Genomic DNA, 17,146 nt, shown 5'->3' with positions numbered 1-17,146 from the left:
TGTGTGTGTGTGTGTGTGTGTGTGTGTGTGTGTGTGTGTGTGTGTGTATATATATATATACATATATACTATTATTAATACCATCTTACATGTAATTAAGAAATTAGATATACAGGCACTGAGGCACAGAGATCCACTGGAAAAGTCGAAAGGGGTATGGGAGAAAATATGGGAGAGAGCAGATTGGAGGTGGGGATATCCTGTGGGACTGCTGTTTTGGGGGGATGGGTGGGGGAAAAACGGGGAGAAAATTTGTAACTCAAAATCTGGCGGAAACGAATGATGTAAATCAGAAGTTAATAAAGTTAAAAAAAAAAGCTACGAGTAAGAGATATATTCTTCACCAAACAAGAGATAAAGACAATCACAGAAAATAAAACAGATACATTTGATTACTTGAAATGGAAAAGCTTTTGCAAAGACAAAACTAACACACTTAGGATGAAAGAAGAGGTTGAGTAGGAAAAAAATCTTTGTATCAAATTTTTCTGGTAAGGGTTGGTATCAAAGATATATAAACAATAAATATATTTAAGACTAACCTTTATTCCCCAATAGGTAAGTGGTCAAAGGATATGAAAAAATAGTTCTCAAAACAAGAATTTCCATGTTTTAAAAATCACATGAAAGAATGTTCCAAATCACTAATAAGAAAAATGTGAGTCAAACAATCCTGAGATTTTTGCCTCATACCCTATAAATTGACAAAAAAAATGTCGAGTCAATAACTGAAGATTTTGTAGAAGACAACAGTAAGACATTGTTGGTGTGCTCCTCACTTCCTGACATATACTCTCCAATCCAGTGACACTGGTTCCCTAGCAGCAACATGAACAACAATCTCCATCTCTTCCTACCAGGCATTCAAATTGGCTTTCTCCCATGTGTGGAATGCCCTTCTTCTCTGGCCTCCTTTAAGTCTCAACTAAAATTCCACCTTTTACTGAAAGCCTTCCCAACTCCCCCTTAATTGCAGTGTCTTCCCTCTGTTAATTATTTCTTATTTGTCCTATATGTATCTTGCTTTGTATACATTTGTTTGCATATTGTCTCTGCAGTTGGACTGGAAGCACCTTGAATCTTTTGCCATTTTTTACATCGCTGGTACCTGGCACAACAGATTCTTAAAAAATGTTTACTAAAGGACTAGTAGAGCTGTGAAATAGTACAATCTTTTTGGAAAGCAATTTGGAATTATGCAAACCAATTGACCAAAATATTTATAGCAGTGTTTTTGTAATAGCTAAGAATTGGAAATAAAGTCAATCCCACTCAACTGGGAAATGGCCAAACAAACTGTGGAACATAAAATGTAATGGAATATTACTGTGCTATAAGAAATGATGAATGTGATAAAAACAGAAAAGCATGGAAAAGAGCTTCATGAACTGATACAAAGTGAACAAAGTAGAGTCAAGAAAATATATACAGTAACTAGAACAATGTAAATGGAAACAACTACACGATAAAAAATGAAAAGTAAATTTAACAAAATTGCAAAGATGAAGCAGGACTCAAATAAAGAGATATGAGAGGACATGTCCAAACTCTGGTTCGCCACGCCCCTCCCTGCCATGGATGTTACAATTGCAGATATTTTCCACACTTTCTCAATGGACTGGTCAGCTGTGTTGATTTTTTCTCCTTCTCTAGAAACACTATTGATTACATGGAATGGCTCTTTGGGAGGGAGAAGGGAAGGATACTCAGGACAACTATGATGCTGTAAGAAACAGAAAACAGCAGCAGAAATGAAAGGCCTGACCCAAAACGGGGCGTAAGGAAGCAGAAAAGAGCCTAGCTCCACTAGATCAAACAGTCTCCGCTGTGGGCTCTCTTTTCCTTTTTAACTCAAGATAACAAGGGAGACATTAAAATTCTCACTAGCGACTGTATTACACTGAATTTAAAGACATCTGAAGTACAAAATGAAGGAACTAAAGGAGTTTTTGGGAACTCTTGTGAAGATAAAATATTATATTCTGGGACATGCAATCCCTGCAGGATGCTTCTCTATATTTTGAGGTGAGGGTAACACAGTCCTGTTCCATTTTATGCAAAATTAGATTCAGCCTGCAGCAAGTGGAAAGTTGCCAATGCACTCCTAGGCAAAGCTGTCATGCCCTTGAACAACGGCAGCATTTAGCTGACTTCCTATAACTTTTAAGACAGGAATTTAACATTTTAAAGAAGTTATTCAAAAGAATTAGAATTTTCCTCACCCAGGTGATGCAAGTCGACGTCCATGTCCCAGACGCAGAGCTTCTCCAAGAGGAGAATTTTCAAGCCGTTTAAACTTCTCTTGGCAAGTTTTCACATAGGAAAATTTTCCAGCAAAGTATCCCATTACACAAGCAACTTAATTATAAAGAAACAAATTTGACTCACAATGTGCCTATTGGCCAAAAACTTAAAAAAAAAATACACATTTTAAAACAATCTGTAATTCTAATTATGCCTTTAGTTCAGAGAGGAATATGAAAACCTAAGAAATAAGTCTGTAGATATTGCAAGGAATAAGTTTGACATGTTTTTTGTGTTTCAAAGATATGTGATGTGATAGATGTGATCAAAGAAAAGGAACATAACTGAGATTTAAAAAATAAAGCTATTACTTAAAATGAATAAAACTCAAACTTCATTAAAGTGAAATCAATCAACTGATTTTATGAATGTTCTAGAAAACAAGATACAATGGAAAGAGCACTGAAATGAGTCTGAAGACAAGGGATTTGGTCTTAGTTCTACCATTTTTAATAGTTCCACTATTATATGATCTTGGAGAAGACATTTAAGTCACCCATCTCACTTTATTCACTTATAAAATGGGAAGGAGGATGATGATGATAGTAATACCAAACCTGACTATCTCAATTGTTATTGTGAGGATCAATAAGATGATATATGTAAAAGTTTAAGAAAAACAAAACTGTAAAGTACTACATGAAGGCAAAATATATTCTTTCCACATTTTTATTATAAAGTCTACTTAGTACATCTATGTAAAATACTTGAGTCTTTTAAGTGTAATGAAATTAATTCTTATAAGCAGTTACTAAAAAACAACATATTGTACCATAGATATGTTGTTTTCCCTTTTTATTACATTTTAAGATTTGGTGCTAATTGAATAGTTTTGGTTCATACTATGTAAGTAGACCAAATTTTCTAACAGGAGAAAATTGCATGAAAAGAATATTTTATGGATTAAAATTATAACAAATTTGACAATGCTTAAAATTTCACTCAAAAGAAAATGTTGCAAACCGAACAAAATTAACACCAATGATTGTTTTATACTTACAAACAAGTTTAGGGATAGAACCATATTTAGGGTGACTGGAAAGAAATCCTAAAAAGAAAAGAAAAGCAACTTCTCAATAAATAATATCCATTTTTAGGGGGGTTGACAGGAAGAAATACATTTACATAAATGATACAATGTTTAAAAGGTTTCATCATAACTGTAAGGATTTAAACCAGAATAAAAAGTTATAAAATTTTACCAAAACTGAAAAAGAGCTCTTTAAGTGACTCATATGGCTTTCTGTGTGAGAAATTCAAGCAGCAAAAAAATTGGTGAAAGAGTGAAAAAATTACAGGAAATTTGTCTTTAGGGAGTTTTAGGAAAATAATGAAGATGGAAGTTTAACAGTCAGGAGACAGAAAAATGAAATGAAATATATAACTTTATATATTAGTAAAAAGTAAGAAATTGTCTGGAGCAATATAAAGCACCCTAAGAAACTGATAAAATTTAAAACAAATTAGACTTGTTTTGAACATGAAGAATTTTTAAAGGGTAAAATATAAAGTTTAAAAGGCATTCATCTCCCTCAACATACTTTAAAGACTAGAAAAAGTCCAAGGGAAAAAACCTCTAAAAGTTCTAAACTGGTCACTGAGGAGACCAGCACTGGGACCACAGCAGCTGCTTTTCAAAGCACCTGTAGGCTCTTGATCTCTGCCTGAAAATGCATTCCTCCTACTCACTCCTAGTCCAAGTCTAACCAAAGACTCTCCTTATGCCAGAAACACATTTTAGATCCCAAATAAATTATCAGTTTCTATTTCCACCAAACTATACACCAACAGCCTTCCTACTTCCTAGTACTTCTAAATACTCCTTCAAATATCACAGCTCAGTCAATCAAACACACCCATGGCTGTTGAAGAACAAGCAACATCAACACACCTCTCCACCTCCTAGTCTTGATGTCATCACTGGATACTCTCTAGGTGTGAGTGCTTGGTCTTCCAGGTGGAAGATATTTATTGCTAGGAGGGGCGGCTAGGTGGCACAGTGAATAGAGCACTGGCCCTGGAGTCAGGGAGGACCTGAGTTCAAATCCGGCCTCAGACACTTAACACAAAAACTAGCTGTGTGACCTTGGGCAAGTCACTTAACCCCAATTGCCCTCCAAAAACCAAAAAAAAAAAAAAAATTGTTAATGACAATTATGATGATTATGGGGGAGCCACTTAAAGCAGAAACCCTGAGTTCTAGTTCCAGTTTTGCCACTAACCTTGAAGTTCAATTCAACCAACATTTATTAACCATTCACTATTTGTCAGGATCTATGCTAGGCAATGTAGATACCAAGAAAAATGAAAAGCTGCAATCTTATTGTTCTGAGAATATATAACACATACACAAATAAAAAAACACATACACTAACAACTAAAAGGATAAAGAAAAGCCCTGCCTAGGCAGCAGTACCTAAGTTGAGCCCCCATATTTTATACCCAACAAGTCCAAAGAGGCAAAATGACTTATGTCAAAAAGCTAGTAGTGGCAGGGCCTGCCCTAGAGACTAGACCTAGAGCCTCTCAATCCATGGCTCTTTCCACTAGATCACTTTACCTCTCTCCAATTAGTTGTGTGCATTTTGAGGAAGAAGCTTGTTAACCCAAATGAATTTGTAATTGGTGGGATAGGAGATATTCCTGAACAGAAAGGACTTCTAGGTGTTTTCTGCTCCTCCTTTTCAAGCAATAAACAATTCAACAAGCAGTGATTAAACACTTATGTGCCTGATACTGTGCTAGTCATTGAAAATACAATTCCTTTTCTCAAGGAGCTTATCATCTACTGGAGAGAATTATGTACATATATAAGTACATACAGGATAAATACAAAATAAAAACAATTTAGTTAAGGAGGATGGGTACCAACAGCTGGGATAATGAAAAACCATGTTCAGAAGGTGGTGCTTGAGCTGGCAAAGGTGGGAAAAGACTGCATTCCAGATATGAGTAATGATACAAAGGCATAGAATTGGAGGGGCCTGTCTGCAGAACAGAGATAAAGCCAATTGGAACTAGGTTGTAAAAGGTTTTAAAAACCAAACACAGCCCTCAGCACACTGTAGCATTCTAAATTAGCACTCAAGAGCCAGGAAGACATGATTTCAATCTTGCCTGGCAAGTCACAATAAATCATGTTGTGGTGAAGATCAAATATAGTTATGCATTCATAGCACCTACTATGTGACAGGCACTGTCCTAAGTGCTTTTAAAAACATTCTCTAATACTAGCTTTTATCATGAAGAGGAGGAGAAAGAAGGAGTATTTCAGAAACCCAGAGAGAAAAAAGGCAGTCAACATAATTTAAACCAGTGCTTAGCACAGTACATGGCACATAGTAGGTGCTTTATCTAACAGAATTAAATGCAGCAGAGGGTTAAGAAGGATGAGAACTGATAAAAGACTGTGAGGTTTAGCAATCGTAGTTCACTAGTAACTTTAGAAAGAATAGTTTCAGTTAAGCCACAAAATTAAGCTAGATTCCAAAGTGCTGAGAAATAAAGGAGCACAGAGAAAGGGAGAAAAGACAGAGGAAACCAGCTGATGGGACATCAGGACCTAGTGAAAGAGCAAAGCTGAAATAAAGTGAGAGGATAAAAGGCACAAAGAGATGGGTTAGCGTGGGTAACGCGGTGCCTTTCCCTTGCCCAGTGGGCCTGGGAATAAAGTTAAGTGAATCATAATAGCAAGTAGCAAACCATATATATCACTCTTCAGAAAAGTCTTTGGCCATCATCTGTAAAACAAGGCTACTATTTTTACTCACTACTTCACAGGACCATCATGAGGAAAATGCTTTGCAAATCTTAGACTTGTAAAATTTAGAGGTAGAAAGGACAATAGGAAAGCACGTAAAAGGTCGTGTAATTCAACTCCACCTTTTATAGCTGAGGATACAAGGGTCTAGTTGGAAGTAACTCATTCAAGGTCACACAGCTAAGAAAAGCAGTATCAATTTGAGGTATGATTTACAACTGCCCTTCTATATTCTATATCTGTATTAAATGCTAACGTTAAATGTTAATCTGCTCACTCAAGTTCCAGAGCTTATTTAGGGCCTCACTTACTGAGCAAAATAAATTTCTTTTACCTTACATTTTTAGACTAGATAATACTACAAGGTCTAGCATATATTAACAGTTTCTTGCCTTTGAAAATAGTTTTCTTGCAGAAGGAAGACCACAGAGAAGCACAAACAGGGTAGTTTTGAAAGTGTGAACTTCAATTATAGCTTCTAAAAGGGCATAAAAGGCACATAACAGAGACCTGAAGTTTTCTGTATAATCCCCTTTTTCTGTTCTATGTATATGAAAATACTAATTTTATTTGGTTTATGGTCAGAATAAATATAAACCAAAAAGAAGAAGGACGAGGAGGAAGAGGAGAAGAAAATACTTCCGTTGTTATTGTATAAATGGAAATCAGGATGTAAGTCTTTTACTATGTTGGAATTTATCAAGAACTTAATCAATCTCTTTGCATTTAAAAACCAAGCAAGTATTCAATAAGGGCAACTGTCTCTACTAACGTCCAAAAGAGAAGGATGAGTCAATAACTAAAACTGACTTAATGATATTTTTTTTAAAGGAAGGGAATACACATTTATATAGTGCCTACCATATGCCAGGCACTGAGCAAAGTGCTTTTTACAAATATTATCTCATTTCGTGCTCACAACCCTGTGAAATAGGGTTATTATCCCCAATTTATAGCTGAGAAAACTAAGGCAAAGATTAAATGATTTGCCCAGGGTCACACAGCTAGTAAATTTCTGAAGCCAGGTTTGAACTCAGATCTTCCCGATTGCAGGCCAAGAGTTTTATCCACTGTGCCACCCAGCTGCCATATTTCAATATCATGAACAAAAATGCTGCCAACTTTGCAGTGATAAAATTAAAAGTATTACAGAAAAAGTTATTAGGGCCATATAATAACAAAGGCAAATAATATATATTAAAAATTAAAATTCATCTTAATTATTGACTTGTTCATATTAATCTTAACAGAAATAAATAAAAATTTTATGTTATTAGATGTACCCACTGTACTGAATGTTCAATCTAATACAGGGCTGGGAAAAGAGAGAAAGGTCTTTGCATAAATGAATGATGCAAAACCAAAACGGCATCCATAAATTTTTTAAAAATTAATAATAAATCCAAATATTCAATATTTACCTTTAACAATTAATCCCTGAGTAACCAACATACTTGCTGCAGAAAAGGGAACAGCTGTAGAGACGGAAAAAATAATATGTCAACACAAAAGAACTTGCAAGGATTTTTACTCTTAGGAAGGTTGTTTAAAAAGTTAGTATGCATTAAAATTATTAACTTTTAGACCTCTTGAAAAAGAGTGAAGTGAGCAGAACTAGAATTCAATAACAACCAGTGAAGACAAACAAGTTTGAAAGACTTTACAAACTTTCCCCTTTACTTAACAGTGTTTTGTTTCTTTCTGATTACATGTAGTTTTCAACATTCATTTTTCTTTTCTGAGGTCCAAATTTTTCTCTCTCCCTTTGTCCCCCTCCTTTCCCCAAGACAGCAAGCAATGTGATACAGGTTAAATATGTATAATCATGTTGAACATATTTCCACATTAGTCATGTTGTAAAAGAAAAATCAGAACTAAAAGGAAAAACTACAAGAAAACAGAAAACAAAATAGGTGAAAATAGTATGCTTCGATCTACATTCAGATTCTATAGTTCTTTCTCTGATTGGGGATAGCATTTTCCATCATGAGTCTTTTGGAACTGTCTTGCATCATTGTACTGCTGAGAAGAGCTAAGTCTATCACAAGTGATCATCATATAATGTTGCTGTTACTATGTATGATGTTCTGGTTCTACTCACTTTACTCAGCATCAATTCATCTAAGTCTTTCCAGATTTTTTTGAAATCCACCTGCTCATCATTTCAATAGTATTCATTACATTCATATACCACAACTTGCTCAGCCATTCAATTGATGGGGATCCCCTCAATTTCCAATTCTTTGCCACCACAAATGGAGCTGCTATAAATATTTTTTGTACATGTAGTTCCTTTTCCTTTTTTAATGATCTCTTTGGGATACAGACCTAGTAGTGATATTGCTGGATCAAAGGGTATGCAGTTTTATGGTCCTTTGGGCATAGCTCCAAATTACTCTCCAGAATGATTGGATCAACTCACAACTCCACCAACAATGCATTAGTGTTCCAGATTTCCAACATTTATCATTTTCCTTCTTATTAGCCTATCTGATAGGTATAAGGTGGTACCTCAGAGTTGTGCTCATCAATAGTGATTTAGAGCATTTTTTATATGACTATAGATAACTTTAATTTCTTTGTCTGAAAACTGTTCATATGTTCTGACCATTTATCAATTAGGGAATGACTTGTATAAATTTAACTCAGTTCTCTATAGATTAATGTGGCCTTAATCTTAAAAGAGACACTGGCTATAAAAATTGTTTCTCAGCTTTCCTTCTAATCTTGGTTGTATTGGTTTTGTTTGTGCAAAAACTTTTTAAATTTCATGCAATCAAAATTATCCATTTTGCATTTCATAATATTCTCTATCTTGTTTGGTCATACATTCTTCCCTTCTCCATAGATCTGACAGGCAAACTATTCCTTGCTCTCCTAATTTTCTTATATCACCTTTTATATCTAAAGCATGTACTCATTTTGATCTTATCTTGGTATAGGGTGTGAGATGTTGGTTTATGCCTATTTACTGCCACACTATTTTCCAGTTTTCCCAGCAGTTTTTGTCAAATAGCGAGTTCTTATCTCAGAAGCTGGAGTGTTTGGGGTTATCAAACAATAGATTACTATAGTCACTGACTACCAGGTATTGCATACGTAACCTATTCCACTGATCCACCACTCTATTTCTTAGCCAGTACCAAGTAGTTTTGATGACTGCCACTTTATTATAATAGAGTTTTAGATCTGGTATGGCTAGGTCACCTTCCTTTGCATTTCTTCCCATTAATTCTCTTGGTGTTTTTTGACTTTTTGCTTTTTCAGATAAAATTTTATTATTTTTTTCTAGCTCTATAATTTTTTGATAGTTTGGTATGACATTGAGTAAGCCAATTAATTTAGGTAGAATTGTTATTTTTATTATATTAGCTCTACCTACCCATGAACAATTGATATTTTTCCAATTGTTTAGATCTGACTTTATTTGCATGAAGTATTTTGTAATTGCATTCATATAGTTCCTGGATTTGTCTTGACAGGTAGACTCCCAAATATTTTATATTGTCTACAGTTATTTTAAATGGAATTTCTCTATCTTACAAACTTTTATCAATATGATGACCAACCATGATTCTAGAGATAATGAACAGAACAATCCCCACCTCCTGAAAGAGGTGACACGAATGAAAACACAGAATGTGAGATACACAGTTTTGGACGTGGATAATGTGGGAATTTCTTTTGCTTAGTTACACATATTAATAATGATCAGCACCTCTCCAAATTATAGACTTAGCACTGAGAGGTGCAGGGACCTCTGAAAAAGGGGTACTGATCTGCACTGGTAGAAACAGTCTCTTCAAGAGTTCTAAACATCAATGAAATAATTGATGCAAACAACAACAAAATATATATAGTGGGCATGGATGTGGGGGGCCAAGTCTAACAGATTCTTGAACTTGTGTCTGAGTCCAGAGACTTGTGACTTGCTCCAAGTTTAAGGACTCACTGCGCTATGTCCAAGTCCAGCCCTGTTGACTTGTTCGGATCTTGGGAGGGTGCAAAGTCCCTTCTGGACAGGTGTACCATATCTTTCCCCAAGTAGAATGTTTGGCAATCAGTATCTAAAATATTTCTGTTTCTCCCACAAGCAGCTGCTTGGTAGTCAAGGTCTATTGCTGATATCTATGTATAGCTGAGTGCATCCATGAGGAACTGGTGATCCTAAGTTCACTATAAAACTTTCCATGTATGAACAAGAAAAATCATATATAATCAACTATATTACTCTAATAAACCACCATTATTATCCAACTACCCTCACCTAGCTCGATTCTCTTTCGTTCACCATCTGTCTGTCAATGTCAGTTGCTAGCACATGTACATATAATCAATTTACTTTATATACTACTTTACTGGATGCTACTTTATAGTAACACCTATTAATAGGATCAATAAGTTAAAGTAAACTCAAAACAAAAACTATTCCCATATTGTCAGATTAAAAAATCTTTCAACAGTAACTTTTTAAATATCAGAAATACAGAAAAAAAAATGGGGGGGGGGCGGGGAGAAGTCCAATGAATTTCTAATGAATAGCATGAAATTACTGAGTTCAATGAGATATTTTTATCTTCAACATCCCCCCAAAATGGTGCAATGTAAATGGAATATGAAGATCTTCCCTGTCCATTAACAGCCTATGTGACTACATGTCACCTTTTCCCTTAGAACAGGAGCCATGTTCAATCACAGCTATGAGACATCCTGAGTCACTCAGAGTCCATTGGTGGAAGAACCTGCCTAAAGAGGAACTTGCTCAGGTGGAAGCTTGCTTGTAGAAAGGCTTTCACACCTTTTGGTACTAAGCTAAGTAGGCACTGAGTCAGGAAGGTTGTGATACCTTCTGGCTCTGAGTCTATTAGTCAAAAGCATATACATATTGAGATGAGATTTTACTTTGGGGGCTTGCTCACGAGAAGGACCTTTTGATTCCCTGGATGGGACTTGAGTAGTCATTTGTTAAGAGCACCCCCAACTACTTAGATGTTGGTACTCTCCTGGTCTGGTGGTTGCATTACTATGTTTAGATAGTTGGAGCCCTGTCTATTGGATTCTTCTTTGTTCTATATATCTGTCTGTTAAATAAAGTAAACCCCTTTCCTTTAGAAAAGTCGATCAAAAGAACTGGTTAGCAGCCCACCCTGTCTGCTAGTGTGGTGGCCAACAGAAATTGTCACCCAATTTCTACCTTACGTCTTCTAGTGACAAGAAACATACTCTCTTAAAAATTTTTTTTAATGAACAAAAATTGATTCATTTTCTCCTATCCCAATCCTTACCAATGAAAAAAGAAAACTCTTATGATAAATTTACATGGTCAAACAATACAAATTCCTGTAGTAGCCACATCCAAAAAAAATGTGCCTTATTCTGTACCAAGTCTATCACCTCTCTATCAGAAGGAGTGCTTCTATCAGAAGATATTCTCTATCAGAAGAAGCATGCTTCATCACTGACCTCTGGAATCAAGGATGAATGTATTATTACCTTCTGAGATACTCACTGTGGTTGGGGATATGTCTAATTTTGGGGGGGTTTTTGGGAGGATCACTGGGGTTAAGTGACTTGCCCAAGGTCACACGGCTATTTTTTGTGTTAAGTGTCTGAGGCCAGATCCGAACCCAGGTCCTCCTGATTCCAGGGCCAGTGCTCTATTCACTGTGCCACCTAGCCTAATTTTAAAGAAGTTTTTCCATATATGGAGCAAAATTTTAATCCTCTATAGTAACACCCAGTGGCCAGAGGCATTTTGGGGCCAAGTAGAATGAATCTAATGACTCTTCCACATGATAATCTGTAACTATATGAAGATAGCATATCTTGACTTCTCCATGCTAAGGCCTTAGTTCCTTACTGATTTTTAGCTTGAAGATTTTACAATGTACAAACCCCATATGCTTGTTGATTTTTCCTTGGTTTACTTTACCATTCATTCTAAAAAAAATAATAATCATTTTATGGATTAAAACTGTCATTCCCCCAGAATTAAGTAGATCCTAAAATCAGCATGTACACACACAGACACACACACACAGTGTGTGTGTGTGTGTGTGTGTGTGTGTGTGTGTGTATGATCATCGATTTAGAATTCAAAGGAACCTTAGAGGCTGTCTGGTCCAAGCCCTTCCTTACATAGATAAGGAGGACTGGGATACACCTGTGCAGAGACAGAAGTGCATCAATGGACAGTGATTTGGCCTCATAGATAAGAAGACCTGGGCTCAAGTCCCACATCTGACACAGACTGGCAGCGTGACCCTGTCATATAACTTTTCAGTGCCCCCAGGCAACTCTGTAGAATTCAAGTTGTAAAGCAGTGGCTGATGATCTACATTATTCAAGGGGGTTTTCTCCAACACCTGTGAAATCACAAGTCTGACCCCTCAAAACAACAAAGATGAGTACACACACATATAGACATGCATACACATACACACACACACACACACACACACATACTCACACTCATTCTTAAAGATTCTGCTGATTAATAAGTATAGGTCAATGTATAACCAGGAGCCTCCTTCACAACCTTTATGCATAAAAGGCTCTTCTTAAATGTTGAAAATGATCCACTCTCACCATTTAATGTACAAGTTAACAATAATGTGCAGGTTATGTTAGCAACCAAGCATTTATTAAGCACTTACTATTGGGCATTGGAGATAGACAAAAGTGAAAGTCCCTTCCCTCAAGAACCTTCTATTCTAAAGGAGGATACAACATGTAAATATATATACATAACACAAAATGAAGACAATCAGTTTGAGGAGAAGACACACTACCAACTGGGGGTGTGTGTAGAGGAAGGAAATGTAAAGAAGAAATGGGGACATCAGGAAAAGCTTCCGGAAGAAGTTGGGGATGAGTTGCGTCTTGAAGGAAACCAGAGATTCCAACATGTAGTTGGGGGGGGGTGCATTCTAGGGATGGGGGAGATTAGTTTAAAGGAGTGGAGAAGTATGTGTGGAAGGTCAGAATGGCTAGACTCTAGAGGGTACGGAGAACGGTTATGTGTAAGATGACTGGAAGAGTAGGAAGTAGATAGGTTATGAAGAAATCTTTTTATCCATGCATTTCTTTTGATGATATCCTTTGTACCACTTCTCATAATCCTTGATTTTAAAGTGATATAGCCTTCCCACATCACTCTCCATTAGCCTTTAGTTGATCCTCAGTTTCAATGCTGAGCTTTTGTTCCATGACTCACACAACACTAGAAGAACACTGGTATTTTCAAAATGGATCTTTCATAAAAGGTTCTTTTAAAAATATGATTTTAAAATGTAATGTATCTAAAACCAAAGCTACCACTATATGCAATGGGGACAACCGGAGAAGCATTCTCAATAAATACGGTAGTAAAGCAAAGGTCTATCTTTTTAGCTGATGCTATTTGACATAGTTCAAGAAATAAGCTAGCAATAGCATGAAGAGACAGAAATTATGGCAAGATGGGCAGAAAGGACACAAAAACTATTCCTATTTGCTGACATGACATATTACTTAGAAAACCCAAAAGAATCAGTAAAGAAACTAATGGAGACTTTTCAATAGATTCAGTAATGTAATAGGAAACAAGCCCACAAAAATCAACAGTATTTCTATATAACAGTAACAAAATGCAGGAAGAAATAGTAAAAAGAGAAGTTTCATTCAAAATAAATTAAATATGGACAAAATATCTAAGATTTAGTACACTAAGGCATTGTCAAGACCAGTATAGACAGAATTATAAATTATTTACTAAAGAAATAAAGGATAATACATAACTAGAAGAATTTTCAGTACTCATGGTTGGGCCATACCAATATAAGCATGATTATAGACCAGATTAACCAGATTAGATTTAGATTTAGTGTTATACCAAACTATCAAGAGGACGTTTCATCAAGCTAGTAAAACAACAAAGTTTATTAGGAGGGACAGAAGATCTATAGCTTCAAGGGAAATAATGAAGGGAAAAAAGTAGAAATGAACAGAGAACAGTACATCTAATTCAAATTATACTATAAAGCAGTAATAATTAAAACTATTTGGTATTGGTTAAAAGAAAAAGGCAAAGTAGATTAGCAGAACAGATTAGATAGGAAGACTCAGAAACAATGAAACATAGTGACCCAGTGTTCACTAAGTCTAAGAATGTAAATTACCTGAGGAAGAATTCCCTATTTGACAAAACTTCTTGGAAAAACTGGAAAGCAATTTGGCAGAAATTAGGATTAGAACAAGATCCTACACCATATATCATCATAAGCTCAAAATGAACAGTGACCTGAATATTTGAAAAGAGTACATCTTGAAATAAAAAGTCAGAGAACCAGATCAGATACCTTTTTTATAGCTATAAAAAAAGGGACATTTAGATAATCAAAGAAAGGATGAAGGTGATCACAAAAAACAGATAATTTAATGAAATTATAAAGCTTTTACATATACAAAAGAATTGGAACTAAGAAGGGAAGGATTTGGGGGAAAAATCTCTTCACCAAGTACCTCTGATAAAAATTTGTTAGCCAAAGCATATGGGGAACTAATACAAATGTTTAATATTTTCCACCATAGACATGTGGTCAGAAGATATGACCAAACAATTCTCAAAAGAATTGCTAGTAAATTTAAAAACAACAACAAAAACCAAACTAGTAACAACTATATGAAAGAATGCTCCAAAGCACTAATAGGAGAAATATAAATCCAAGTATCTTTGAGGTTTTACCACATACCTAACAAATTGGCAAAGATGACAAAAATGGTAATATTAAAAGGGTTGTAGGAAATGGGGCATTTTAAAGCCTGTTGGCAGAGCTGTGAACTGGTCTAACCATTCAAGAAAACAATGTTATTGTGTGAAAAAAAGTGACAGAAAAACTGACTAAAATTAAGGAGGGAGAAGGGGGAAGGAAGAAAGAAAGGGTTGGGAGGAGGAGGAGACTGCCATATTGTTGTCTGTGGTGATGGCAGCAAAGGATAAAGAATTCAACCATAGATAGCTACTATGGGGGTAGAGAAGATCTGGGCTCATACAAAGAAGATGGTGAAGCTATAAAAATCACTCTTACGTTGAAAAAAATGTCAAATAGTCAAAAAGCCCCCAAATAATTCTTGGAAAAGTTTTTACTTTAAAAATCAAATAAGAGACTGAATAAAACTTAGGGAAAAAAAAGAGCATTCAAGAAAATGAATTGGGGAATGACTAAACAAGTTGTGGGATATGACTGTCATGGAATACTACTATGCTGTAAGAAATAATGAGCTGATTGATTTTGGAAAAAGATGGAAAGATTTGCATGATATAATGAAGAGCAAAATGAGAAGTCAGAGGACGTTGTGCACAGTAATAGCAATACTGTTCTAAGAACAACTTTAAATGACTAAGTCATTTTGAGTATTATAAAATACTCCAATCAACTACAAAAGACCTATGAAGATACTATCCACATCCAGAGAAAAACCTGATAAATAGAAATATGTATAATATAGTCTTACATTTTTGTGTCTAATGGTAGGCTTATCTCAGGTGGTGTGGAGGAGGGAGAAAAAAGTGTACAGTGGAGAAAACTTAGAAGGAAGCACAGAAAATCAAGATAGCTTTGAAAATTATGTGTAGTAGAGTTTTATACTGAATTCTCTTTTTATGTTGTGTTGTGTACGTGAAAATGTTCTTTTTAAGAAGTGTAATAAGAGGCCTGGGTCTCTTACTGAACTCAAAAGTGACTCTATACACATGGGCAGCAAGGAGAAAGTTAAGAGATAAATTCCTTATTTCTATTTATGTTTACATAATACTTCTGTTGAAAATTATGTTGACTCAGTAATCCATTGTTCCCAGTCCTGCTTATCAAACAGTGTTGGGGGGAGGTCCCGGTAAGAAAGGAGACACCCATTCTACAGTTTTTATATCAGCTGCACTTTGTCATGGACCCCCCACCTGCAAACTGACATGTTCATGCTACCTTGGGAAGGGACCTAAGATGTTGGAACTTCTTTTGCTGAAGTGGACCTATCTGAATTGCCTTAAAGTTACCTATAAAAGCTCTCCCCACCTTGAAGCCATTCCTGATCTTCAGTGATCAGCCCAACAATGTACTGCTATCTTGATGTATTTATAATAAAATCCTTTTAATTCTCTTTTTAAAATGTGCTTTTTTGGGTCTTTTTGTATTTAAGTTCAAAAGCAGAAAGTCTGTTGCCAGGGCTACTCAATATTTGCAGAACAATAACATCCCTATTATTCCCACTCAACATAGTCTCTGTTCCTGTCAGGACAACTTCCGTGATGTCTTTTCTCATTATTCAATATATTATATTGAATAATAATAAATTATTCAATCTCAATATTCTCATTGTCTTTTCTTTCCTCCCCTCCACTTCCAACTTCATCTATATGTTGTCTTCCCCTATTAGAACTTAAGCTCCTTGAGGGCAAGAACTACTTTGTTGCCTGGTATTTGCATAATCAATGTTTAGCACAGTCTTGGCACATACTACATAAATGGTCGTTCATTCCTTTGGTGCAAAATTGTCTTTTCTCTATTCTGTAGATCTAGAGGCCACTCAAGCGCTACCTCTTCAATGAGGTCTTGTGATAGTAATGGCAATTAAAGATTCCCCTGTATTGGCTTGGTTTTCAAATTGATTGTGTTAAAACCCAGAGCTTGTTAATCCCACCTGTGGGATGGGCTTGTTGATGTGAAAAGAAAGTCCTGAATTGGGAGGAGCTGGTGATGTAGATTTGGAGAGACACTAGAGAGAGGCGGAAGATTTTTTTTTTGGAAGCAGCACCTCGTGGAGAGAGAGAGAGACTAAGAGGATTGCTGGTGGCCGCTTTGAATTGCCCTGGACTTTTGAGACCTGTCCCCTGAGCTGCCAAGGACTGAGGAGACATGGCTGTTTTGCTGGTACTTTGTCTGTCTGTTTTGATGTTATTTTGCCAGATTTGTCCACTGGTGAAAGACTGTCCTGTTGAAGAAGTCCTGGAACCTGGCATCTGGTTAAGAAGGCCTGAGACTGTCCTGCAGACAGAGAGTGAATACTGTCCACTGGTGAGGGACAGTACTGTTGTTGCAGGGGTCT

General features: G+C 35.9%; 1 protein-coding gene and 1 long non-coding RNA gene across 9 annotated transcripts in view; one reads left to right on the top strand and one right to left on the bottom strand.

Annotated features, from left to right (window-relative positions):
• OCIAD1 (OCIA domain containing 1) overlaps nucleotides 1-17,146 on the bottom strand; it is a 43,653-nt gene that overhangs the window by 21,257 nt on the left and 5,250 nt on the right. For all 8 annotated transcript variants that reach the window (XM_069105207.1, XM_069105204.1, XM_069105208.1 and 5 more), the window contains 3 exons: nucleotides 7,486-7,539; nucleotides 3,305-3,352; nucleotides 2,223-2,358 (listed from right to left, as the gene is read on the bottom strand). In XM_069105207.1, coding sequence (XP_068961308.1) covers nucleotides 2,223-2,358; nucleotides 3,305-3,352; nucleotides 7,486-7,539 — 238 coding nt within the window. The remainder of the gene's footprint in view (nucleotides 1-2,222; nucleotides 2,359-3,304; nucleotides 3,353-7,485; nucleotides 7,540-17,146) is intronic.
• Nucleotides 15,703-17,146, top strand: part of LOC138174993 (uncharacterized) — a 2,188-nt gene continuing 744 nt past the window's right edge. The window contains exon 1 of the long non-coding RNA XR_011171845.1: nucleotides 15,703-17,133. This is a non-coding gene — a long non-coding RNA (uncharacterized lncRNA). The remainder of the gene's footprint in view (nucleotides 17,134-17,146) is intronic.

The sequence above is a fragment of the Petaurus breviceps genome, unplaced genomic scaffold, assembly GCF_028583685.1.
Source record: "Petaurus breviceps papuanus isolate PSGF00001 unplaced genomic scaffold, PetGlider_PUasm1.0 76, whole genome shotgun sequence".
Classification (NCBI taxonomy): Eukaryota; Metazoa; Chordata; class Mammalia; order Diprotodontia; family Petauridae; genus Petaurus; species Petaurus breviceps.
Note: the sequence above shows the minus strand (reverse complement) of the source record. Positions and strands in the feature narration are given on the sequence as shown.